We start from the raw sequence: 27418 nt of genomic DNA on the forward strand, positions 1-27418 counted from the left end.
CATAATTAAGCTCAAAATATAACGATACTGTTCTAATGCAAAATAAAAATAGTCTATGGACATTTAGGGATCCAGTGAAACATAGTATTTAAGCAGTATTAAGATGATGTGACTAAAACAGAAAGATTCAATCTCACATTTAAATAGAAAGTTTATTAGTAAATGTTGGTTGGGTCTACTAGAGATGCTAAGATATATTTTAATATGATACTACATTTATCATGGTAAAACCTCTTCTGTTTAGTCTTAATGATAACTCAGATTTGCCTGTGTTGAACTGTATCATATTTCTAGAAATTTTAATACCACAGGATTTTTTTTGCCAGTGGAAATAAAGATGCTTATTCTTATGATCGTTTAATCAGAGAAATGAGCTCAATTTTAGTATATTATTTCTTTTGATATTTATTTTTTGTTCAGGATTCCAGTTCTGTTGTGGAGTGGGCTCAAACTCCTAAAGAAAAATCGTTCCGAGGAGCAGATCGTCCTAGTAGTTATGAAGCAGAATGGGACATGGTCACCACTGTTTCTTTTAAAAAGAAGCCTCATTCAAATGGAGGTACTTCCAAAATAAGTGTGTTTTTTGTTTTGTGTTTTTTTTAATCATAGTAACTTGTAACTCAAGAATTGTCTTTTAGATATGGTAAAATGGATTTATTAGGAATTGAAAAGCTGGGGTCATTTGTGATAGTGAGTCTCTGGGTGTGGAGAAGAATTTATACAGGACCAACTTGTTCCAAACTAATTTCTTCTTTAAATTACGAGAGATGTGTATTGAGAAGGCATGTTAAATCTAACATCTTTCTGTATCATTAGACGATATAGCAGTTTTATCTGCATTGGACTATTGCATTCTTCCAAACAAAAACTAGTTTTATTGCTAGAAGAGAGAATGAAAAATGTGTAGTTTACTACTCAAATGCTTTTTCCTACTGGAACAGCAGAGGGGGATGAAGTATACAACTATGTGGTGCCTGGATCTGTCTTGTGTGGAAACTTAAACTATTTTTCTTACGTCTAATGCACCTCTTGGCAAAATACTTGATCTCGTAGCTATATCATTCTTATTATAAAGTCTGAGTAGACATAGGTGTAAAAACCAAACAAACCAGAACACCCAAAACAAAAAAAAAATGGTTTTCAGGAGTCATCTTTTTCCTTTGATTCTCCCATGTTTTTCTTTGTAAAGATTAGTGTCTGTCATGCACAGAATGATTTATTTTATCACTACTTCATGTTGATTTTTACATCTTTAGAGTACATCTTCATCCAAAGTCAGTATCAGTGAGCAGTACTGACTTGTTTTTTTTTGTTCTTTGATGCTTTTTACTTATTTCAGTAGTTCTAATTCCATCGGAGTGGATGGGAGTGAATGGGAGGGGGTGTCAGATCTCCTGCAGTCATGCTGGCTGTTTTATGTCATTGGGCATTGCTTCAGTTCGAATGTATGTAGTCCTTGCCCTGTATTAGAAGAAAAGAAAAAGATTTTCAAATTCCTTCTCCCTCATTTTGGTAGTAGCCTTACAAGGCACGGCTAATATTGTGTGTGATATATAACATACATGATTGTAATATATATTATGTTTAGTTTGAGTTCGAGTTTACCTGGCAGAGATGTAGGTGGGATTCAACTTGCTACTGAAATTTGATATAGTTGTGGTATGTTAACCTGCTGGGTCACTTTTATAGACTGTAAGTGCAGCTTTAAGGAAGCAGTTGAATGGATTTGCTCATTATTTTTAAGAGTGAAGTGAGAATGCACAATGAGAAATCAGGGTAGTTGCAGTATACCTTTTATGACCAGAACCAGTGCTCTGTGTTTGTGTGTTTATGGAGGTTTTTCTTGAACAGTGATGGATACTGTATGTCTGTAGCTGCTAACGCTGGAAGTCAAACTAAAATCTTGTGGTAATCTTGTTTTTTAAGATGCTACAACTCATGCAAATGGAGAAAGCAAGTGGTCATTCCTGTTCAGTTTGACAGATCTGAAATCAATCAAACAAAACAAAGAAGGCATGGGATGGTCTTATTTGGTGTTCTGTCTAAAGGATGATGTGAGGCTCCCAGCTCTTCACTTTCATCGTGGAGATAGCAAGCTATTGATTAAATGCCTTGAAAAGCATGTTGTGCTGAGTGAGTAAGTATCGGACAACTCTCAGTTCTGATTTAAAGTATGGATTATTAGTTTACATTTTAAATTTTGTAATGTATTTTTCAGATCAACCCTTCCCTTTTTTATTAATGGAATCAAATTTCAGGTGACTGAAACTATATAATTTCACATATCTGAATGTCGGCTGAAGTTTAAAATTTTTGAATCAACATATGAACTATTTTAGAACCTAAGTGTTATGAGCTTCACAGTAGCTCAATAGCCCTCTCTAGTGGGTACAAAAGAAGATTGGGAATAAAGTTGTAATCTCATATTCAGATCATTTAATTAAAATTAAATCCTTGTCTGAACGACTGCTGTTAAGTGGAATTAACAATTTGTGTTAAAGATTGAGATCTTCTACTTTGTGTAAAATATCTGAATATTGACATCAGTGTGTGAGGTAATTTATAGCACTGTCATTTAGGTGAATTTTATATAAATATTTTCCCCAGAAATCTTTATTTATTTATTTATTTATTTTAACTGTGGGGAGTATGTTTTACATTTGATCTTGACTCTTCAAAACAACTTTCAGAATGGATGCGTACTAGTCCCCATATGATGTTAAATACTTCAGGTTGTTATGTGTTCATATTGTGTAATCTCCAAGTTCTTCATACAGTTAAAAGCCTCTTCGGGCAAAGTGTAGACGCAGAGCAAAGTAGAATGTTCTACTGTCAGCATATATCATAAATGTATTTTTAAAGGACACTCTGAAAACAATTACTCAATTTACTCTACCTGGTTGCTCTAAAAAAGGGTAATTAAGGATAGATAAAGCATTAAGAAACAATGAGATTTCATTAGAATAATAAATATGCTGTTATCAAAGGTGTTTTGTTAGCATCACTTGCAAAATAATTTTCTTATGAAAGGTCTGAATGCAGATAGTGAAATGATTTTGTGAATCCTTATAGAGAACTCCTCATGTGTTAGGAGCATCTTGAGGAAGGGGAAAAAAATGGGCCAAAGTTGCTTTTTACAAGTAGGTGGAATTGTGCTCAACTAATATTATTGGTATGAGACACTGTCAGTAGGATAGAGGGGCTGTATGTTAGTTGAACTGATTTGCAAGAGACCTTGGCAATGCCAAGATGGTGCCATCTGTGTTTGTGATAGTCTGAAATTGTGCTCAACTTGGAGAAGGTGACATGGTCAAAGTGACAAACCAGTGAAATGGTATTAACTGTAGCACTTTAAAAAGGTTTTAAAGGAGAAAATTCATGAAGACCAAAACAGATGATATTAGACACACGAGATAAAGGTGTAAGAGAATATTCTCTATACAACTGGAGATGAATAAATCCTGGATTACAGCTTCATCTTAAATCCTGAGATGTTTTTCTCTAGTTTCCCTTTCAGTTCTTCCCTAAATCTCTTCAGTTCTTTTCTTAATTTCATTACCTCTGCAGGCTCCAGGTAAGTACTCTTGACACACCCCCAGCCCTCACTCCATGAAAGAGATTGTTTCCTTTTGAGCATACTGGTACCGCTGCTTTTGAGCTACTTACTTGCAGGTATCTTCTAGCCTGTTGCTGTTAAGATAGGGCAGATTTTTGGGGCAACACACGTAGCAAACACTGGAAAAGCACTCTAGTTTTGTGTTGAGTTGCAGAAAGCTTTGTGTTGAGTTGCAGAAAGCTTTGTGTTATGTGTGATCTGTTAACAGTGTATCGCAACAATTTACTTCATTTTTTATAAACTAATTGCAGTAGTATGTACGTAATGAACAGGACCAAATTATAAGCAGGTCTACCGAGTACTCTTGACAGCACAGATAACAGATTTCCATTGACTTAGTCAAAACTTTTTTATAATTGACCCTTAACTAGATACTTTAAAGCCTGGTGTGAGGCTTTTATCAAAAATTTTTAGTTCAAAATTTTCCCTTGTACCTTTTTTCATCCAGTTGAGACCTTAACAAAGTCTGTTTAAAATTTTGATTTCACACTGCTGGGTTTTTTCACTGCAAGAGTTTAAAGCATGTCATATTTGAATATGTATAAAACAGCAGTAAGCAACAGAAAAGTTAATTAAAATCCAATATTGCAACTACTGATCTATATTGCAGTTGTATTAATTGTGGTAGAGTTCCATGTGTTCAGTATTAATTAAGACACCTGGATTAAGCTTGATTTTTTTTTTTTTTAACCTCAAAGGCATAAAATGCCTGAGACGCTGCTATGCTGTGTAACAAATCTTTCCATATTCGGAAGATTTTCTAAATATTTTGCCTTTGCAGTTGAAAGATTTCAGAATTAGGAATATAAAATAACACACTGGAATACCTTAAACCATTTACTGAAGCCACACGTTTAAGTTTCTGCCAGATATTTGGTCATCAGTTTGTGTGTAATGTTAGTTTGTGTACTACCATGGATTATTTCCAGTCCTAGGGTCACGTGCTGCAAGCTAACATGCTTTGTATTGCTACATAAAGTTAATGTTTAGTGGCAAGTCACTAGATGAGTAATGATTTTGGTTCCTACTTCAAATGCTGTCTCTCAGGTGCTTCATAGCAAGTGATTAGTTACTTACCATTCTTCCTTTATGTGACCTAGTGCATCCTTAGTTCTTGTCCTTCATAGACTCTGGGCAGTTGATGGGAGCTTTTCTGCTGAGGCAGTGCGAAACAACATTCCCTGTTGGATGAGGGTAGAAACTTGTATTAAGAGGGGCAATCATAATATCCTGTGTGCTCCTTTTTTGAAGAAGGCACTTGGTGATCTGTAACCAGGTATATACTGGAGTCTTCAAGAGACTTACCAAACAGAGCTCCCTGGTAAGATGAGCCAGAGAAACCTGTGGTCGTATTCAAGCATTTGGGATGTGTTGAGCTGCTTGATACTGCTTCCTGAAATGGTCCTGAGTGCTGCAGATTGGAACATCAGGTGCTCCAGCTATGGAGATCAAATTTGAATGAAGTTAAGCTTTGGTTGAGCAGGGACTTCCCATTTTGCTTTACTTAGTTTCCTATCTTCTATTTAACGTTTACTTTTGGACCAAAGTCTTTTCTGTGGGCTGGTTGTGAATTATGATGCTTTTTTAAGGGAAGAAAAAAAATATACTGCATAACTTGTGGAAGTCGCAAGCTTCAGTCTCTATATAATTTTTATAATCATAATCTTTCCTAATAATTTTGTGCTATTATGCATGTAAATATAACATGCCTTTTAGGGGAAGATTTTACTTAGTTGTCTGGATACGATAAGCAAATACTTGTTAATGTAATCACTAGTAGTTCAACCTTTGGTTTATATATGTATGTGTGTATATATATACACACATACATATATATATATGGGAGTATTGACACTAAAGTAGAGTTTAGCTGTTTTCTAAAATATTTCTGTCATAGGCGGTGGGTTTTTTTTCCCTCCATTTTTACTGCCTCAAAGGTTTTTGCCCTTCTCTAACATTGTTCCTTTATAAAACGTTAGATCATTGCTGAAATCATTATGTGTAAATTGACTAAAATGGAACAAAATATTTGTGATTTTTTGCTTTGGAGACTATGTACTACTTAGTTTGGCTGCACAGGTTTAGTATTGAGAACAATACTATGCTGATCACTTTCTAAATATCTAAACTTGCAATTTGTTTTGAACATTACCCAGATAGCTGTAGCTAACCAAGTAGCTGCCCAGAGGGAACGTCTAATTAAAATGGCAATGTCTTACAAACTTTTTGTTCTTGTAGTTAGGGAAAGCATAATACATGACTCAGCCTTTGCCCTTGCTGCCTTTTAGCAAAAGCCAGTTGAGCTTTATTAACTGTTGCTGCCTCAGATCTCTAACTATGGTGTCTGGGTGTCTCAAAACGAGATCCTCTGTCGGCTTTCATATCCGTCAGTGTTAAGTGCGCTGTCGTGATGGAATTGAAGAGAGATAAGGCTTATTAAAGTTCTTATCTTCAACTTTAATATCATGGTAGATGATGCAAGAAGTAATAAATATTTTTTTTTTTCGTTTGGAGGCTGGACGTAGATTTCAACTTTAGAAGAGATCAATAAAGAAGGTATTTTATAAATGTAAGGTCTATGCAATGGATTAAAATCAGATGGCTGAAGTTCTTAGCTTTCCTCGGTTTTGGCTATTTTTACTTCAAGGCTGGGATGTCAGACTGGCTGCAGTCCCTCAACTCTCTCAGTTCTATAATGTATGGACTTGTAAACTGGGGTGGTTCAGAAGCTGAGTAATGAGTTGATCAGGTATTCCTGCCCAAGGTGGGGAGTAGAGATTGGGGGAGAATGACAGCAAAAGAGTAGAATAAATACTAGGAGCAGCATGGTTTTAGCTGTCGTCTTTTATCCTTTTCATCTGTCTACGCAAGCCTGTGAGAGCATTAGATCTTATACTGAAGTATAAAAGTGTGTGAATACATTGAGTTAGGCTAAATAAAGTTGATGTAGCTTTTGGAGTCTATGCAAAAAGACATTTGTACAGCTGTAATGAAATGGTTCTGTTTCACAAAATGTCTATGGTGTTTATAAACTCTATCAATATGAATTTTAGAATTGTTTGGGCTGACAGTAGCTGTTGTAATACTGTTGGTTTGAAACTTGTTGATTTGGATACATTCAATGAAATACAGTTTGTATTACTTATGTATGTTTTACAGGGTTCCTTAGGGTAAGATTTACTAACTGATAAAAAGAATTCCTTAACTGTATGTGGTGACTTGGACTCTTTTTCACTTCCTATGTTACGTTAAAGGTATTTCACCATATATATGTAGACACTGACCATGTCTTACTCAACTTCCTTTCCTATATCAGCTATTTTTTTTCCATTGTCAGATACAGGAAATACTATTTATTCTTAAAGATAATTTTGAAAAATTATGATAATGAGAAATTACATGTGGGTAACAAAGAATAAAAGATATAATTCAGAATGAGTATCATGATTACTAATCATATGACAAATGAAAGTCCTGTTTTGTGATTTGTTAGCATTTGGACTTGTGCCAAGGGCTAAGAATGATCTTGCATCAAATCCTTGCCAAAAAAAAAAAAAAAAAGTGATTTCAAAAACTGTAAGTGTTCTAAAACATTCTTCTTATAGAAAGTCTATGCTTTTACTGTATTGCAGATCTCCCCAGGATAAAAGAATTCTTCTTGTGAATTCTCAGAGCAAGTCTTTGTCTCAGTCTTTTGAAAATCTCCTTGATGAACCATCATATGGCTTACTACAGGTATGTATTATCTTTGAAACATTTTATCCCAAATCCGTTTTTTTTAAAAAGCTTCCATTTCACAAATATTCCCTGAATCATTAGCATTCTAGATCCATTGTGTCCTTAAACACTTGCTATAAAAGTCCAATTAAAATAAGGATTTTTTTTTTAATATTCCTAGTCTGTCTTAACCTCCATACAGAACTGACTATTTCAGACTTACAGAATCACAGGCAAAAATTAATTTGAATAGGTTTGGGTAGAGCTAGCTTTGAAAATGGGAAGAAAAAACAAAGTATTTTAACTAGAATATTCTAAACTGTTTCTGGAATATTCTTCTATATTTTTTGCCAATCTTAAAGGGATGCTGGAAATATAGCAGAGAAAGATTTTACTTACAAGATTTTTTTTTTCTTGAAAGCATTGATTATTTGGTGGATTTTATAACCTTGTGAAAGTCAGTGGCAAAATTTCCGGTGACTTGAATAAGGCCAGAATCTTGACCCACTGATTCATTTAAGAAAATCTTAGTAAGTGAATTAAATCAGTTTCTGGACTGGGTGATCAAAGGTGGTTTTGTGCAAGATTACTAGCAGATAATCATGATGCTTCAAGATGCATTTCTTCTGTGAAGGCAGAGCAGCTAGGAAGAAGGAAGACTTTTGGGGACATTAATCATTGGAAAGTAAATAGAAGATCTGATCTGTTTTTACACATAGGTCAGATTTCATCAGCATACTACTATCTAATCTTTCAAATCATTTAGTGGTAATTACCTTAATACTTAAGATTTCATTACATTATGATAAAAATCCAGGTAAATATGAATATACTACATGAAAGTACTGATACCTGAATCTTTAAAGATTTTTGAGACCTCCTTTGGATGTTACTGCTCTTTCAGTTTTTTTATTTACTTTGAGTACAAGAATTCCAAATAATCTGAGACTTTTCATATTTTACTTGTTTTCTTGTTACAACACAGAAACTGAAGAAAGATCCATACACAGCAACGATGGGAAGATTTTCCAAAGTCACAAACTATATTTTTGACAGTTTTCGATTAACTGACCCTTCAACTCAAAGACGACCACCATCAGAAATGGCAGACTTTCTCAATGATGCTATTCCAGGTCTAAAGATAAATCAACAGGAAGAACCAGGATTTGAAGTCATTACACGAGTGAGTGTGTAAATGAAGTATGAATATGATACAGATGCATAGTTTCCTTTTATGCACACTTTTAAAGTAATTTTAGGACTTAAAGCCTGATGAGTTACACTGATCTGCTTAGTGATCATGGCATATGCTGTCCTGCCTTTTATTGATGAGAGTAAGATTGGCAGCTGCTACTTCCACAATATATATTGTTTTCATGTCTGAACAAGAATTAGAAAAAAAAAATCTTTGCTTTGAAAGAAGAATGTTGTTATTGCTGAAATAGGGGTTATAAAGCTCTTTATCTTACAGATTCAGTACGCTACAAACTGAACTGCTGACTCATTTCAAGTTTAGTGTTTCCATCTGTGATCTGACAGTTGTGTTAAGTAACTTGGGGGTATGCAGGTTAATATCTAAATCTGATGGCTAATCACTCTAACATTTCATTTTGTTTAAAGAATATTTTAAAGTGTTTAATAGGATCATTTATTTCCATGTAATGTATATATACAGGTTTATGTATGGCTTGAACCAAATACAGAGGAGCTTGTAATTAGATCATGAAGTGATTCATGAACCACACTCTTGGTATCTTTTACAGATAGGTGGATAAAATATGTTTTTAAATGCTTGAGATTACTATTTAAGTAACTGATGTGTTTTTAGAGCATTATATTATTCTGAGCTCAGGAAAATAGCATTCAAAACATGTTAATAACTTAGCTGTAGTTGTATGAACTAAGCAACTTGGACTCTGAGAGCTTGCTGCATAGTACTTAATCTGTTGATTTATCAAACAGTTGCAAAGGAATTGGCTTTGATTGCCATGATCAAAATATTTTTAGAAAATAAGGAGTTCCTGTCTACCAAACTCAACTATGCTTAAATGTGTAAGCTGGGGATGGACAGGCTAACCTCTGAACTGTGAAACTGCCAGGTGCTAGGAATTCTGAAAGCATGCATGGTGCGTTTTGGTTTGTTTTAAGGGGGCAGTGTGCTTAAATTATCTTCCAACTTCATTCTCCAGTTTGTGTAGGAATAACATTCCTGAACCAGAGTTGCTTTTTGGCTCTCTTTCGAGGTGCAGTAGTGCATGTTAAAAGCACCCTTTTGAAGTGAAGCTCCTTGTTGTCCCTGTTCGCTGTGTTGTACATACCTAATGCACTCCAGTTACGCAGAAGCGTTCAGTCCGTGGCACTATTCTAAAGCTAGTTCCAAAGTGCTTGTGGGGGTGGAAGGTTGTTGGGAGGGGCTGGAGGGGAACCTATAAAATTTGAAATACTGTGGATACCTAGGTCCTCAGCACCAAATATCTTACTCTACAGACTTTTTTCTTTTGGTCCACACTATTGTCTAATGTATTCATAGCCTTAGTGTCAGAGAGTCCCTAAGGTATGTTCATGTGAAAATGTAGTTGCACTGAATATGGAGAACAGCAGCTTAGTACTATTTACACAATTGTTAAAAATAGTGAAGTATTTCAGTGGGATTCATGTAACATCTTTGTGTTTCAGATTGATCTAGGAAAACAGCCTGAAGTTAGTAGAAGAGAGCCTGTGTCAGCTGAAGAGTGGGCTAAGAATATGGATTCTGAAGGAAGAATTTTAAATGTTGACTACATAAAGCAATTGATATTCAAAGGGGTAACTTGTTTTTCTGAATTCAGCAAGCCCTGTGGATTGTTTCTGGCCCTCTTTCTGTTGCTTCCCAGACTCTGGTTATGCTGTTTTCATTAAACTTACAATCCTTCATGCAGGACTTCAGGCATAAAACAGCCAGTACTGCTGGAGAAACTTTATAAAGTGTGATTTAATGCTAATTGAGTACCTCAACACTCTTAAAACCATGCGAAGTGTTGCAGAAGGAAAGAAATCTTGTGGTGGCAGGCTGAAGGGAATGAGTCAAAAAGACGAAGGCTGAATGACTGAGAGGAGAAATCAAAGTGCCTTTCAGTAAAACATCAGTGCTTTAATGCTAGGATGCTAGGTTATCATGTTTTGTTTTGTTTCAAGGCTGTTTTCTTCTTCTCCAAAGCAAGTTTCCTTTGTTTGTGCAATAGTTTGCCTGGATTTGGCCCTTCTCAGAGTGGACCCTGATCAATTTCCCTGTACTACTATTATAATTGTGTTAACTCAGGCTTTTGTAACATGAATGTAAATTCATTCTCAGTGCCAAAAATGTTTTGAAAACTTTAATTATACATAATATAGTTATTCTGCCTAACATTAGTTCACCCTCTGTGAAACAATGATGTGTGGGGTTGGTTTTTTTTTTTTTTTTTTTTTTTTTTTTTTTTTTTTTTTTTTTTTGTGGGAATCCGGTTATTTTAATACATTCTTTGAACACTTGTATGTTTACAAGCATGCAGTCTTGCATTCTGGGAGTCTGGAGGTAGAGAATGATAAATTTGTTGTGTGTTGAATTTTGGTTTTTTTTTGTTTGTTTGTTTTCTTTTTTAAAGACTTATGCATAATAAGGAATGTACTGTGAAGCGTGGAGCTAAAATGAGGCCCTCTTCAGTTCATGTGACTGTTCTTTAATTAACTTGTGCTGAAGGTGCCCACATAAGGATGCTGTTGCAAGTATGAGAATTATTAAACAAAAACCTTCTGTCCCAGTACTTCAGGTTACCTTGTCATCTCTGTTGTCCGTTGCCTGAGATATTAAGTGCTCAATAGTATTCAAGCATGACTCAAGCCTGAATAAATCCCCAAATATTAAGTGCAGATCTTTTAAGGAGGCAGTGATTCTCTTGAATCATTTGCACATTAGATGAAAATTTGAATTATTGTTTGGATAGAGCAACAAATTTCAGTTGTTAATGCTACTTGCTGCACCATCTCCCTTGCTGTAATTTAATGGTAAATGAAGAAACATAACAAGGAATAGAGCAGTATGCTCAATTGAGTGGGTAAGCTGATGAGTCTCATACTGCAAAAGTGTCCTGTTCTCATGGTTTTGCTATAGGAGTTGCAACAATTTCTTTTGAGTAGGATATGAATCAGTACTCTTGTCATATACAAATTCTGAGCTTTATTGGAAAGATTTGACAATAGTATCCTTGAGTGCACACTGGTATTTTGTTACATGCAAGGTTCATCTGCATGTTGGCCATCTTTTGTTAGATGAAAAGGTAATCCTTAAAGATCAGTTTGGCAATGAAAAACAGCATGTTTAAATACGAACCTCTATAGATATTACAAGGCAAAAAATGTAGCTTTGATGCCTTAAAGCCTTTAGTTTCAAGCAGTGAGGCAAAAATATAGGAAGAAATATACTTTGTAAAATTTTTTCTTTTTTTTTTTTTTTTTTTTTTTTTTTTTTTTTTTTTTGAAAGGATGAATTCAGTGCTTCTGCAGTTTTCAGGGCATGTGAAATTGATTTTTTTTTTAATTGTGGTTACCTGACAAATCTAAGTTGTATTGCAGCTTAGCAGGTGCTAGTAGCTAAATGTTGAGCACATTCACTTCCTCCTGTTTCCTCAAAGTGTGGTACAGAGTGAGCAGATAATTTTTAGCTAAAACATAAAAGCTTACTTGGAAGCTTACTCCAGTTTTCCTCTCACTTAATTGTTTTTCTCTGTAGTCTTAAGTTGTTGTTTTAATTGTTGTATTACTACAGGATAGTTTTCTCATAAAACTTAAGTCTTTTTGTTAATGTTTCCTATCTGTTTTTCCCTAGGGACTGTGCCATACTTTAAGAAAAGAGGCATGGAAATTTCTTTTGGGTTATTTTCCTTGGAATAGCACTAAGGAAGAGAGAGCAAATCTGCAAAAAAGAAAAACGTGAGTACAGATTTTTCCTCCTACATCAAAAATTTTTTTTTCTTTAAGGCACAGAGTGATGTAGAAATCTTTTTGGAGGGTTGAAGGACAACTGTTTAATGTTGTTGAATGCAGTGAAGTGTTTTTCAGACCTTCTTAAAAAGATTAATATAAAAGATTATATTAAAGTAAAAATATTACATTAATGGGTTGTTATCCCATTTATGCCAAAGAACAGAACAAATAACTCTTTAAATAAAAAGCAATAATAAGGATTGTAATGATTGAGCATATTTTGGTTTCAAAATGATCTTTTTTTCAGGGATGAATATTTCAGGATGAAACTGCAGTGGAAATCTGTCAGTGAGGAACAGGAAAAACGAAATTCAAGATTAAGGGACTACCGGAGTCTTATAGGTAACTTTAGATTTATAAACATCCCAAATGTACACACTCATGTGCCTTTAGAAATTAATGTGAAGCTGAAAAGTAACCTTTTGAGGAATCTGTATGAAACAGCCCTAAAAGCCAACATGCTGGTATTTTCAGAGGTGCCAAAATTTCATTATACACATAACACTAAATTTTTTTTTAACTGGAACAATTTAGAACTTTTATATCTTAGTGTTACATATTGGCTGAATCTTTTTTCTTTTTTTCTTAATAGCAAAACTTCTTTGTTCATGTCACTTCATATTGTAGTTTTACTTAGAAATTTCATTAAAATAATGGTGATGTAGTAAGAATGTGACACTTCTCTGTTTATATTTTAAATTTCCTTACAAGCATTTGTATAGGTATGTTCATGTTTGTTTTTCATTTTAAACAGAAAACCTGAAAAAAATGTTTCACAAAGTTCTGCTGACTGTGCCCCCCAGTTTTCTTTCATAGTGGCATTGGGTACCAGTTTCTAGGATTACCAAATAGTTATTTCTGGAGGTGGATAAGACTGTTGTGATATTCTGAAACATTGGCTACACTTACTGTAGCTTGTTATTCAACAGGCATGCTAGGAGTTGAGAAAGAGCTTGGGCTAGTAAACCATCTTTTTTAAAGCATGTGTTTAAATATACATATGCATATTTATATATACATTTTCTCAGAGTTCAAAAATGACTGAAGTTGCATTTCTGTCAAAGCAGTGCTGTTAATTGTTTGAAATGTACATGATAGGTGTAAAATAGATCTGAAACCACAAAATTCTTTTTTAAATGCACTCAATTTTTCTTATTTTAGTACAGCAATATTTAATTTCACATTATTAAAGAATCTACTCTGTGTACGTATGCCTGAGAAACAGGCAGTTTAAGCTCAACGAGGATTATAGGAACTTGGTAAACAAGAACTTAAGAAAACATGCTGCATGAACTACAACGGTGTAACTTTCCCACTGCAATTTATGCTCTTGTACACTTATATGAAATTGTTCTTAATCCCTTTAGGTGTAAAACACTCACGGTATCATAATCATGAACTCTTCCATGGAAGTACTTTATGAAAAAAAAAATTGAAATCTGTTTATAAGTGAATCCTTTTATGCTAGGCAGGAAGGATCATCTTACTTTAAAATATTCTTTATTTCAAACTGACATTCAGTGGTACAGTTATCTTATTAAACACTTCAAAGCTTTGCAACAGTGAGGAGGAGAAAAAAACCCAGCCGCTTAAAAAATATTCTGAATTTGTTAGATGCTGGCTTAGAACTTGTTTTGAAAGTGTTTTTCAAACCTGACCTGTTTCTTTAGAAAAAGATGTAAACAGAACAGATCGAACAAATAAATTTTATGAAGGTGAAGATAATCCAGGATTGATTTTACTTCATGATATTTTGATGACCTATTGCATGTATGACTTCGACTTAGGTAAGTTGTGTTCCTCTGAATTTAAAAGCCTTTTCATTTCCTATTTAGTTTTGCTTACATGAAGGCCTGTTAATGTGCTTGAACTTTTGTTACTTATAATGCTCTCTATAAATGTCAGGTTTTATATTTTAATAATGTAGATAACTTTGTTCAATATCTTATCCTTCTTCCTCCCCACTGCCTAATACTTATCACAGGCATATGCATACAACAGTGGAGGCTCAGTTAGGAGTTGAGTTGCAGCTTGCCCTCACTGTAGCCCTCCTGTTTTTTGAGAGTTGAAGCAGCCTTGCTTTTCAGTCTTTAACTGGGTTTGGGTATTCAGAGCTTGACTGTTATTAGTATGACAGTCCTAAAAATGGGTATAAGAATAATAAACCAGCTGCCACTGCTGTAATAAAAACTCAGCATGTTGAACCAGCCACTTGTAAACATGAATATTCTTATGAATACTTTTAAAGCTGGTGCTTGAGAAGTATACTTAAGTCTGTCAAAAATTATACGTTAGTGTATGCATCCATTGTGGAAGGAAAAGCACATAACATCTGTTAACCACAGTGTAGCTGAGATTTCTGAATTTTTAGCTTTTGTTACTTGTATAGGAAAGGAGGGAGGGAATACATGTTTTAAACTGGTTTCCCTTCCTTCACACCAGCATGAGATTTGACTGTTCTGGTATTTTTTTATTTTATTATTTTATTGTATTCTGCCTCAGAAAAAAGTGCTGGGACTGTGGAAGCCCATTTCATGCCAAATTCTGAAGGCAAAAAGTAGGAAGACTTCTTTAACTGTTAGTGAACTTGCTGCAGAGTGACAGTATGTGTCAGCTTTTGTCTTTTTTATCAAGTCTGAAAAGAGTCTTGAAGTTACGTTGAAGAGGATGAGGAAAAAATAAAAATGATTGACACTTTAAGAAACAGCTGCATTCCACATGTCTTTCCACGTTTCGGCTCGTATTAACATGCAGTGACATACATCTTTATGGAATTAAAGCACGTTTACCAATCACTCTGAAAACATCGTTTAAATGGCTTAAATATATGTAGTGGTTGTCTTCTATTTTATCAACAAGCAAGAAGAATAGAAATAGGCTGTATTTTACATAGTTGCATCTACCCAAGGATTCTAAACTACCTGAAAGTATGAAAATAACGCTCATTTCTTTTACCCTTCAACAGCAGTAGTAGAGAGGTCTGGGTGGTGCTACAAAGTGCCAGCAGAGGCACAGAACATAATAATTTCACTCAAGTAAAATAATTACCTGTTTTTTCTTCCTTGTGCCCTTTTCTGCTCACTTCTGCATTCATTAACTCAGCCATCTTTTCAGTGTTCCAGTTATATTGCTACGAAATGAAATTGGCAAAGCTTGAGCCTGACAGAAGTGTTAGGTCATAGTAACCAACCACTAATGGTAGACCTACGCGTCGCTTATGTCCTCCCTTATTTAGGGAGGTCAGTAGCAGTTGGGGCAGTAGGTAGATTGACCTGAGATTAGTAATAAGGTAGTTTGGGAGGATCAGGAAGATCCTTGTCCTCTACTCTTAATTAAGATGTTAGTTACAAACAAGCTGGAAAAAACACTTAAAAATAAAATTCAGAAAACATGATGCATACAGCTAGAACTTTCTAGCTATTTGTAAAAATGACGTGCTCTGAAAAAGAGCATTTTATTCTCCAGTTATGCAAGCTTTTCTCATAGGGTATATGAACTTGATCCACTGTTTCTAGACGTGGAAACCTAAAAGCACTCATGTCAGGTCTGGATACTTATTTCTTTTATGCTTCTTAAGTGTACTTTGCTATTTCCTCCATTCTTAGTTTGATAGGGAATCATTTTTTTTCTTATGTCTGCTTGATTAATCTTGTCTGCTCTTGTGGTCTTAGGCATTGATGGACTTAAAATACAATCCCTACTGCATTCTCTGCATACTTCTGAGATGGTAATACAAGTAACCATCTCAGGAAGAGTTCAGGATTCATAGGAATATGCAGGATCAGGTCCTCAATATGAAATGCTTTGAGTGAAAGTGACTCATTTTTCTAAAAAGACATAGTTACATCTCTTGTTCTCCAAGCAGAACAGCTCCCCTCTCTGCTTATCTAAATACAGTAATCCTTACAGCATAGTCAGTGCCAGGAAAAAAAAAGTGCAAAATTTTCTTCACTCCATAAAAACTGTTGTATTGAATATTTTTCTGGAATTGAAACTTGACATTTTTACTTCAAATTGAATTTAAAAGAAAATCTTCAATTGCGGGGGGGGGAAGAGGAACATCTTAAGAGATTGTAAATATATGGAAGAAAGCAATCCAATCAGAGATGGAAAAGAGAATAAAAATCAGTCTGTATTTGTGATGGTGTAAGATATATCTTAAATCTTAAAAATGTCAATATTTTCTTTCAAGTTAAAACAGTGATTAAAAATGGGAACTTTTTATTACTAGAAATGCATTCCTTTGTTTACTCTTTTTTTTTTTTTTTTACATATTTTAACAACTATAAAAATGTGTTTTATGTTCTTTTTAAATCTGCAGAAACTGCTGATAAATCTTGTTAGATCATCTGGATCCTGATTATTATTAATACGATTATTACTAATGTAATATTAGTGTCTCTTTACTGGTTGTAGAATTGCAAAATTATAATATCTCTACCAACTTTTGGACTGCAAACAAACATTTGTCTCTTTTCACGAAGCAAACATTTTGCTCAGTTACTGATTTGTTTCATGAAACAAATGTTTTATGTAGTTGTTCAACACAGTTAAATAATCCAACTGTTGAATTCAACTAAATTCCTCTCTGCTGTTTTCTTCCCTTTCTCAAGGTTATGTCCAGGGAATGAGTGACTTGCTTTCACCTGTCTTGTATGTTATGGAGAATGAAGTTGATGCCTTTTGGTGCTTTGTATCATACATGGATCAAATGGTAAAGTATAAGGCTTGTTTAGCCTGCGTAAACAGATAAGGTGTGGATAGCATGTGATGTTAATTTTATTGTATAGACTTCATTGCTTTTAGATTCTTTTAAAGAAAAGGTTATTTTACATTCGAGGTCAATATGCTGTGTCTGATTATTGACACAAGTTATGTGGGTTTGTGGTGTTCTTAGAGTACAAAGCAGACAAATTTGGTACTTGGAAATTCCCAAGTAAGTCCGCTAGCATGGCCAAATACACGTTAGTCCAGAGTCCTCCAGTTCAGGTGATGGTTCTCTGTCAGAGCTGCCTTTTGGCACATGTTAAATGCAATTTAGACTTTTTCACAAACTGAAGCTTTTTAAATTGTGCATCTGGTGGAACAACATATGACTGGTGTGAGAATAAAAGAAGTCTTCTCTGGTTTGAGAGCAGTAATGTTGCTTGGAGGTAGTGAGAGTAGACTGATATATGAAGTATAATTTACTAGGTATGAAAATATGTAAAGAAATTATTGAAGAAGTGTAGGTTATTGCTTTATTTGAAACTTTCAGCAAAAGGCAGAAATTTTGTTATATACTGGTACAATCCTTTAACTGTTTCACATCTTAAATGTTTTAAGAATGAGACTGCCATGATAAAAATTTGTTATAATTAAACAAGCTGTAGATTTCAAAACTATGGTTATTTGAATTAATATAAATACCTGACAGTGCTAATATTTTATTCTACCCAGCATCAGAATTTTGAAGAGCAGATGCAGGGTATGAAGACACAACTAATTCAGCTGAGTACTTTGCTTCGCTTACTAGACAGTGGATTTTGCAGTTACTTAGGTAGGTGTGTTTGTCACACAATAAATGAAACGACTTAGTACATTTTGTGTGCATTGATATCCTGACCAGTCTTTAAATAGATTTCTAATATGATGTTATATGAATACAGGACTCATTCATTCCAGTAATTTGACTTTGTACAATTTTTGTAAATTAAAAATACCTAAAAGACTTAACTGTTCCATATGTTCTAATAAAGGGCATCTTATTATTGATTTTAAATATGTTATCCTCCAGCAAATATCAGTGATTCTGAGGAGGGACCTGCCTTCTTAAAAATCAGTTATATGATTATGTACCTGTAAGGTGTATGTATTTTTTTCCTACTGTTTAATGTTTATATATAAAATCTTATTCCTAGAATCTCAAGACTCAGGCTACTTATATTTCTGCTTCCGATGGCTTCTTATCAGATTTAAAAGGGAATTTAGCTTTCAAGATATTCTTCGACTCTGGGAGGTAAGATGTTTCATCTCACAAACTTCAGAAGTCCTTGGAGTTCTATAAAATACACTTCTTTAGAACAAAAACGTGGATTTTTATGTAGTGATTAATACCCTAACAATTTTTAAAAATCAAAATCAGTTCAATGAGGTAAGGATGTACTAGCATATCTTGTGTCCTCTTAGCTTAAAGAGCAACTTTGAGTTAATGAATAAAATCTTTTAAAGATCTGATGGAGATAAGTTGGCTTGTTCAGAAAACTTTGGAGAAGATCCTTCAGAAGCGGTTCTGAAGTGAAAGTATTAAGTGTAGAGGTACCAGGTGGTTCTTTTATGGAAAACAGTTTACACTAGGAGAAATAGCATGATTTGTTTCTTCAACAGTTAATTCCTCATCAACCTGACACTTACCTTGATACAGGCATTGGAAAGATAGATTTTTTTTTTAACAAATTTCAAATTTACAAATTATGTGGAACGAGGCACTGGAAGAGTAGTTTTTCTTAGCAAAAAACATAAAGAGGATTTCAGAACATTGTTAAACTTGATCAGGCCTCATGATGTCAAGTAACATAATACAAAGCATATGAAAATGTGGAAATACTGGTAATGTCAAGTTAATGAGACTAATTTTTTGACTGAGATGATTTTGAGGTTCTATGGAGTAATTAAGGCTTACATCTTTAAACATTCTTTAATTTGTTCCAAAAAAAAAAGTGACAACAGTGCAGCTCTATTGTCTAAGATGCATTTCAAAAGAATACAGAATCCATTGAAAGCTCCCAAACAAGAGAATAAAATCCTCCTAGGAACAAAATGAGCATTTTCTAAGATAAAGCATTGCATAGAGTTATGGTGGGCAGCAGAAGGATAATGAAAAGAACAGGACTGAGGTGCATAAAATTTATGCTCTAATAAAAAATGTTCCTGCTATAGTAAAAAAATAATACTGATGCCTTTCATTTTTTTTTCCAATAATGAAAATGTAATTTCATAAAGGAAAGGATCAATATTTAAAACCGTCTAAAGTAAATAATATTAAGCTATTTTATAATCAGTTGTGGAATTTACTATCATAGTATGTGGAAGCAGTATTGTAACTGAAGAGGACTAAAAAGTTTATGAATAACATTCACAAATGTGAACCAGAATGTACAAATACAAAAGAATTGTCTCTTATTCCAAGGTATAACCTGATAATTAATTCAGAAAAAAAAAAAAAAAAACACTGTCTTCTCCTTCTCTCCTCAGTGTTTTTTCTCTTTGTCTTTCTCTTTTTTTTTTTTTTAACTTTTTTCCATTTTTGATCAGTCTGTTTTGCATAGACAAGTGCATATGAGATGCAAACGCTGGAAATGACAGTTTGGCCCAAGTGATGTAGCTTGTAAACCAGCTATGTAAACTAAACAAGACTCCTTTTATAATCTGTTTTATTACAACTTTCTCTATAAATAGGAGTTTTTCATTAAAACTGAAATTGAGAACTCTATTTATAATCGTAGGCTACAGTGTTTAATACCTCTGCCTTAACGTGTATACACAAAAGAAATTTTTTGTATTTCTATCTCCTTGGTGTATTTTTTTTGTCTTGGGGGCATGGTGGAATGACTTTGAGAAAGGATAGTCTTGCAGGTTCCTTTCAACACATCATAATGTATATTTACTACAGGTATTCAACTTCTTCACTAAGAGAAATTGAATCACAAAGGGGAGATCTCATTTTTATTTTAAAAACAAACTAATTAAAGTATTTATCTGAAAGATAGTGCTACCTTTGTCACTAAAGTCCAGTTTACAACAGTTTATTTTCGTTATGCTGCTTCATTAGTATCAATGGGCTCTACCCATGGGATTAGCAAAAGCATGTAGCTTTTGGCTACATGCTACAAGCTGTAGGCTCAGGAAACAGTTTTTATTGTGTAATCAGGGAGAAATGAGCTCCTTTAACATTATTTTTGTATGAAAGCATAATTCACATGCTATCTTGTAATCCAAAGTTAGAGACATTAGGGAACCTAGTTGACTGTGATGTTACCCAGACAAGCACTCACTTGCAGAGGATAGAATGAGGAGGAGAAGGTTGCACCTGAGATTCTAGACGCAGCTTCCAGGACTCTGTTGCTGTGAGCTGCTTCGTTCTCAATATGGTGCAGGAAGACTGGGTGGAAAAGAAAGAACCTTGACAAGAAAATTCTGTTTAAAAAAAAAAAAATTACAGAGCTTGCTCACTCTTTACTTCCAAGATTATGCTAGTACAACTCATGGGGTAAAAAATTGTAATGACTTAGTGATAGATTACTTGTGTACTAGCATTTATTACCAATATTCATAGGTGCTGAGGAAGCATTAGAACAAGTGAGTCCTTCCTTATAAAAATTTATCAGAAAGAAAAAGGGGAAAAAATGCTGTTAGACTTAAATGGTATATCTTGATATTCTCAATTTCAATGCTGTTTTTCTGTTACCATTTTCTAATCACCCGGTGATACTGCTGCCATCCATTTATCTCCACAAACTAATGCCCATGCTCTGCTCCAAACTTTGAAAGGCATATAAAAAATGGCAACAAAAAGTATGGAACTGTCATGACAGCTGCTGGTTCTCTTCAGAGATAAGAAAGTGAATGTCTCTAAACATACTTGCTAATATTTTTTCTTTTCTTGAGGCCCATTTCAGCTTCCACTGAAGTTAAAGCTTGAAGCAGATTACTACTTAAAGTCAATATTCCAATAGTGTATCCTTAAACTGTAGGTATGAAAGTTAAATAGTCTGTTAAACAGATCTGTATTTTGGTTAGATTCTTCCATATCCTGCACAGACATGTTTCCATCACCTATGTTCAGGTTTGGATTTAGTTCCAAGAGGCAGCATACTCTTTGCTGTGCTTCATTAGTGATTGCCGTATGTAATTAACCGTATGCCTACCAGGAGAGTTTGAGTATACTGTAAAACTACAGTGGTTTGTTCAGATGCAGGCTTGATGTTGAACCAAATCTATATACAGCTCTCAATATTTCCTCCTTGTGAACTAGGAACAGAAACTAGTATATAGGTGAATGGTATTTGGTAGAGTGTATGCATTTTTGCATTACTGTTACTGTTTATCTTATTCCTTTTCCTGGAGTGAGAGAATGCATTAATGGAATATGGAATACCTGAAAAAGATACTTAATCTAATTCAGGACTGAGTGAATTGAATATCTTAGCGTTCAAGATTAATTGTACTTTATTTTAGCTGATTTTGGTTTGGATGTCTTTCTGATTCATGCAATTTGGTTGAAGGACATCATACACTAGTTATAAAAGTTCCAGTGCAAATAAACTGTTGTTGAGTTTTAAGATTGTATTCTACAAATAGTTATAGTAGAAAACTATTACTAATGAAGTAAAACCGAATCTTTTATTAGTCTACTCTTTTTACTTGTCTTTTTGAGAGTAAAACATTTGACTTTAATCCCTTAATCTGTGTTTGTGAGTAATTTTGAGCAATTTTTTGTAACTTCCCTTTTCGTTGTCAGAACTATTGCCCTCCAACTTTCTGCTCATCATAAATGTTTTATTCAAATATTCAGTTTTTGTCAAAGACTTGACTCTCATGGACATGCTAAAATAGATTATTAATATTGAGGTTGCATACTCAGTCCCACTAAACTTGAGAATGTGCATCTCTGGCCTGTGTGGGACCAATAATTGTGTCTGCTGTCAGAAAATAATACTGCCACAAAGTATTATTATATTACATCTGCATGTACATGTTTTTAGGCTATGTTAATGCTGGGGGAATTAGGCACCACACTGAAATTTATTTAGAACCTTTAGCACCTTCGGAGGGATTGCTAAGCCTAACACTTTTATCAGTTCAGATGATGCACGGGTGTGCTGAGCCTCATAAAAGCAATTAAAACTAAGAAATGCTTTCTGTGTAATTATTCATTTTTGAGTAAGAGAATTTCACATGAGCTGAAGCAGAACAAATGGATAGATGTTCACAAGACTGCAAGTTCAGGTAGCTTAATTGTATTATAGTGGGCAACCTGGGGGGGACGCTGAAGTCTTAACCAACTAAGCATGTAATGACTCAAACTTGCCAAAGATATACTTAGTTGGCTTCAAAAATAGCTTTTTTCTTATTTAAATTACTAGGCTTTAGGGCCTACTAAAGCTCTTTTAAAGCTTTATTTTAAACATCTGCACTCATTTTTCAGAGGAAAAACAAGCATTTCAAAAGAGGTTTTCATATTTTAACAGGTAATGTGGACAGAATTGCCTTGCCAGAATTTTCATCTTCTCCTCTGCTGTGCTATCTTAGAATCTGAAAAACAGCAGATTATGGACAAGCATTATGGCTTTAACGAAATACTAAAGGTACTGAGTTCTTGTGCATTTTTAAATCGTAATTAACTCTTGAGTTAATACAATATGTTTATATTTCATGTTGTGAGGGAAGGAAAGAGAAGCTATTAGTATCTTCTGAGAGTTAAACTTGAAGTGAAATGTGCTTTCAAAAGTATTTATTTTTGATTTGTCTTTAATGTTGTTTATAACTTCTGAAAATATGAGCTAGGGTAGATCTGTGTGCTAGCTATTTTGTCAGGTTTGGAAGTGCTACGGATTCCTCTTATGGATCTTGGACACTGAAAACCTGCTGTTGGATACTAGATCTTTCAGTACCCATTTGTGAATGCAGGAATGTTTAGCCCTTCATAGACTGAAGTGGCAAACTTACATGGTATTTATTAGCAGTACAGTAGAGTAATATTATAATTTTATTAAACCATATTTCACACTATTTGTCACACATTCTTTGTAAACATTTTTAGCATGTCAATGAACTGTCTATGAAAATTGATGTGGAATACATACTCTGCAAAGCAGAAGCAATTTCTATGCAGATGATGAATTGTAAGGTAAGACTACAAGTGTATCTACTGTGAGCCTTTATAGACAATATGTAGTCACTGTAGTTGTACATGTATGATGTGCTAATAATTAAATGCTTGGGTATAATAAGAGTATGCTGTCTACCTTCATTGAAAAAGTCTGTTGGTAAGAGTGATTACTTTTATATGGGAAATGTTCTCAGGAGGAAAAACTGAATTGTGCTTTTTGGTCATGATGTCTTAATTTTTACTAGGTATGGTAGAATACAAGTAATTTAATGTTTGCACTCAAGAAGGATGAGGTGAAAGGTGCATTGCACTGAAAGTGTATCAAACTTTGGGAGCAACTAATTGTACTCTCAAATTCAGTGACCAAAAGTCTAATTAGGGTTTTCTGGACTTCTGTTTTTGAGATAAAGACTATGTTGTTGATCAGGAATTGAGTATTGAGCCACTTACCTTTACTGTGTTTTTGAAAAGCAGATATTACAAATGATAACTTAATGAAGCTCATATGGAATTAATGTTGAAAGATATGTTTTCAGTACACTTAAATTCAGATAAATGATTAGTTATTTGGTGGGAAAAGCAGTGTTAATTTTTTTCATTTATTTGATTGATTTTTTTTTTTCTTCCCGCCCCCCCACCCGCCCCCATAGGAATTGCCTCAAGCAGTTAGTGAGATCCTGGGTATAGAAAGCAGATCTGTAACACCAGATTCATATATTGGAGAGGATGAAAGTGGAGCTGTGTTGAGTTCTACATCGTTATATCAGAGTGTCTCAACACCTGTAATTGTGGCCAATGGAACAAGAGACAGCACCCAACAGATGTCTGAGAGACAGAGCTTGACACCTGCGTAATTACAGTTGGTGAAACTGAAGAAAGACTTTTGCTGAGCACGTTTGTTTCCCCCCCACCCCAAAAGCACTTGAGAGGAGGATATTTAAATTTGGTGTTGATTAAGCTTTAAGGTTGGAAAGAAAATCTGTACTGTAATGCTCTTGCATTAAAGCTTTACAACATGACTCAACTTAATTATTTTTGTAGTTTCTTCTACCAAAATAGCCTTTTGTTTTCAATAACATTCCTTAATATTTTTGTAGCCAAGTGCATTTTCTTTTTGCTGGTGAACTGGAAATGGATGGTGATTAAGAATGAATTTGAAAATGATGCATCTGCTGAGCTTCACATGTATTGATCTAGGACAGTGTGAGTTCTTTGATTCAAGCAGATTGAAAATAAGTCAGCTGAAGCTGCTGGACAAAACTTCCAAGCTGAAGAGATGCTGATGTGTTAGATCACTTTGTAAATGAATGGGGTTTCCCTTTCTCAAATGTTTACAAAAATACTTCTGAGTATTTGTTGCTGGTTGAATGTAGATTTGAAATGGACATTTTTACTTACGCAGTTTAATGTCCAAATACTGAATTTTGTGTAACTGGGAGTGGATGAACAGTATATTTTTACATTAACATATCTTCACTTTATATATGCGTATATATATTTACACACATACACACACATTATATAGATAAATGTTTGTGAATACTAAAGGAATAGTTGTATTTTCAATATCTGAATAAGCTTGACTGTTCATTCACGTGAATCAGTTTGACCAAATTAATGCACAGCTCTAACTTGGGCTCTTTTTCAAAACTGTTTTCTAAATGAAGATAACTTTCATGTGAATACATTCAGTCCTACGCTTAATCTAATTTTGCAATTGATTTCTTGCCAACTTTACTAATGTTTATCTTTGCTAATAGATTAACTGATCAATAAAGTACTTTCACTGTTTTTATGCCAGATTATTTGGAAAATCCATAAGCAGGTTTAAAAAAACCAAAAGTTGTCACAATTATATTAATGCATTTTTTTGTATATGCAAAAGGCAGTGTGAGTTTATTCCATGCCATGCTGATGTCCTTTGAAGTTATGTGAAATTTAACATAACTGATTCAATGTATTCATTATTTGGTAACTATTGTACATATATAAAATAAAAATCAAAGCTGATTTAGTGTTTTTAATTAAATCATATTTAGAGAAAAAAATTCTAGTTGTCTGGTTGTTGATATAACATGAGATGGAAGAGATAGGTAACAGCAGTTAGTCCATTGATTCTGTATATTTTGAATGTTTAATGAAGAGCAGTGGTGAAATCTGCTTACTACTGAGTAGAACATGTTGTCAGTCATCCTTAGGCTGTTGATGTTTATGGAGCAGTTTTTCTTTTAGAGCAGTTTACTAGTACAAATGTGATTTGTACCATCTGAAGTAAATACGAGCAATACAAAAAGGCTTTAATAGATGAATCAAGTTGTTACAGTAACTTGAGACCCAATTAAACTTCTCACAACAATTGTGGACAAACACTGTGAAGAGCTGAATCAGTATAGATTTTGTTTTTAATACCTTCAGCATGCTATCTCTTCATCAGTTAATAAGGAAGACTCTTACTTGGTGAATGTCAAGGATTCACAGCTCAGCGTATCTACAGCCTTTCATTTCCTGTTCAGGAAATTACAGTGAAGCATCGTGCCTTTGTTCCCAGTTGAGCATTGTGTTTCTTGGCAGATCATTTTACATAGCACAGAATATGTAAAGGCATTAGAATTTATATAATCAACACTTTGGTTCAAATAAATTAAGCAAGTTAGTTTCGGTATTTTTGGAGCAAGTACCTTGGTTCACTTGGACTTTGAAGTGCACTTCAAAAATGTTTTTGTCAAAAATTGTATTAAAATAAAACTCTGGGAGGAAGGAAAATGTCTAAAATTGAGAAATATAATATAAGTCTGCCAAGATTAACTGTGCCAGGTTCTTATGCAAGATATGCAGTCAGATTCCCCAAAGGGGTACAGAAGTGTCATATTAAGACTTTTTCAAGATGTTAATAACTGGATAAGCATGAATACTCAATTTTCAGGAGAAGTGTATGTATTTGGTATTCTGTCATTTCTTTCAATTGCAAGCAAGGCTGATAGGAATGCTAGCAGTCTTTTTAAAAAATTAAAGTTTGCCTTTTGTATTTGGGACATAAGTTATAATAAGGGACATAATAAGTTATTAACCACCCCTCAGATGTCAAAGATGAGAAGGTTGCTCTTGAATTAAACAGTGACGAGTTGCTCTGGAAGGTTTGAAGTGGGTAGGCTCACTTTACTTCCCAGGAGCAGTAAGAGCAAATGCCCCTGCAGTATTCTCTGTCTGTAGTTTCCTTCCTTCCCTCCCTGCTCACAGGCAGCCTTGTAACATACTGCAATCACAAAGAACCTCTTCCTCCTCTACTGTTTGTTAAAGACAGATTTAGTCTAAGCTGAGACTGCAAACACTGTGGAAGTGTTCAGCTGAATCTCAGTGGCTGAAAAATGCCGTGGGTTGGGGGTCCTGATGTATTTTTCATACTTGAAAAACCTAGATTGGATAGAATTAAAAAATAAGAACTCTTATTTTTGGTTAGAGTTGTCAAAGATGTACAAGAGGCAATATCTTAGTTCCTTCAGAGCTGTTTTGTTCTATAATGCTTGACTTGTAGATAATTATTTTGGGAGGAGTGAGCGGGGTTATTTAAAACTTTGTACTTTTCAATCATAGCAGTGTTATAATAGTAACTGTTCCAAGGTAAAACTTATACCTATCTAGCTCTCTCCTGAATAGATCTTTACCATTTTGCATGTTCAGGCAATTCTATTTGCTTTGAAAATGTTTTCTCAATGATTCTTGCTTTTGTTTGGTGGGAAGAGGATAGCTAACAAAAAGGAGAACTGGACAAAGCTTTTATGTTTGGATTACTGAATGTTTATGGAATGGCTTTGATACTGGGAAGTTTAAAAAGAAAAAAACACCCAAAAGGATGATGCTATATTAAACTGTGTAAACACTTTAACATTTCAGTTCTATTGACTGCATTTGTGTGTCCCTGCTGTTTCTCTGTAATTGTTGTATTTGTACCCAACCAGCATAGTAGTCAGTGGCCTTCAACCCCATTTCAACTGTGGAAGTTTCGTAGTTATTTGTCATGGGTAATCTCGCTAAAGAAGGTAAAGTGGATACATGCACACATACACAGATACACACTAGGTGTTGATTGCTTTAAGAACCAGATGTTGAAATGCTGCGATGTTGATTGTATTAGCTTTTTTGTTTGAGCTATAGCTTAATTAAGGTGTTAATGTTCAAGTCCAGTTTTGTTGGCAACAGTGGGGTTTTTTTTGTTT

At 34.3% G+C, this 27418-nt stretch overlaps 1 protein-coding gene across 2 annotated transcripts in view; it reads left to right on the plus strand.

Moving 5' to 3' along the window:
• The window catches only part of TBC1D15 (TBC1 domain family member 15), a 38316-nt gene extending 11229 nt beyond the window's left edge, over positions 1–27087 (plus strand). For both annotated transcript variants that reach the window (XM_062584607.1, XM_062584616.1), the window contains exons 4-17: positions 421–559; positions 1927–2137; positions 7249–7351; positions 8319–8516; positions 10010–10138; positions 12177–12280; positions 12582–12676; positions 14005–14121; positions 16948–17048; positions 17774–17873; positions 18235–18332; positions 22564–22680; positions 23136–23222; positions 23855–27087. In XM_062584607.1, the coding sequence (XP_062440591.1) occupies positions 421–559; positions 1927–2137; positions 7249–7351; positions 8319–8516; positions 10010–10138; positions 12177–12280; positions 12582–12676; positions 14005–14121; positions 16948–17048; positions 17774–17873; positions 18235–18332; positions 22564–22680; positions 23136–23222; positions 23855–24058 (1803 nt within the window). In that variant the 3' untranslated portion in view covers positions 24059–27087. The remainder of the gene's footprint in view (positions 1–420; positions 560–1926; positions 2138–7248; positions 7352–8318; positions 8517–10009; positions 10139–12176; positions 12281–12581; positions 12677–14004; positions 14122–16947; positions 17049–17773; positions 17874–18234; positions 18333–22563; positions 22681–23135; positions 23223–23854) is intronic.
• The last annotated feature ends 331 nt before the right edge of the window (positions 27088–27418 follow it).

Source organism: Rhea pennata, chromosome 1 (assembly GCF_028389875.1).
Source record: "Rhea pennata isolate bPtePen1 chromosome 1, bPtePen1.pri, whole genome shotgun sequence".
NCBI lineage: Eukaryota > Metazoa > Chordata > Aves > Rheiformes > Rheidae > Rhea > Rhea pennata.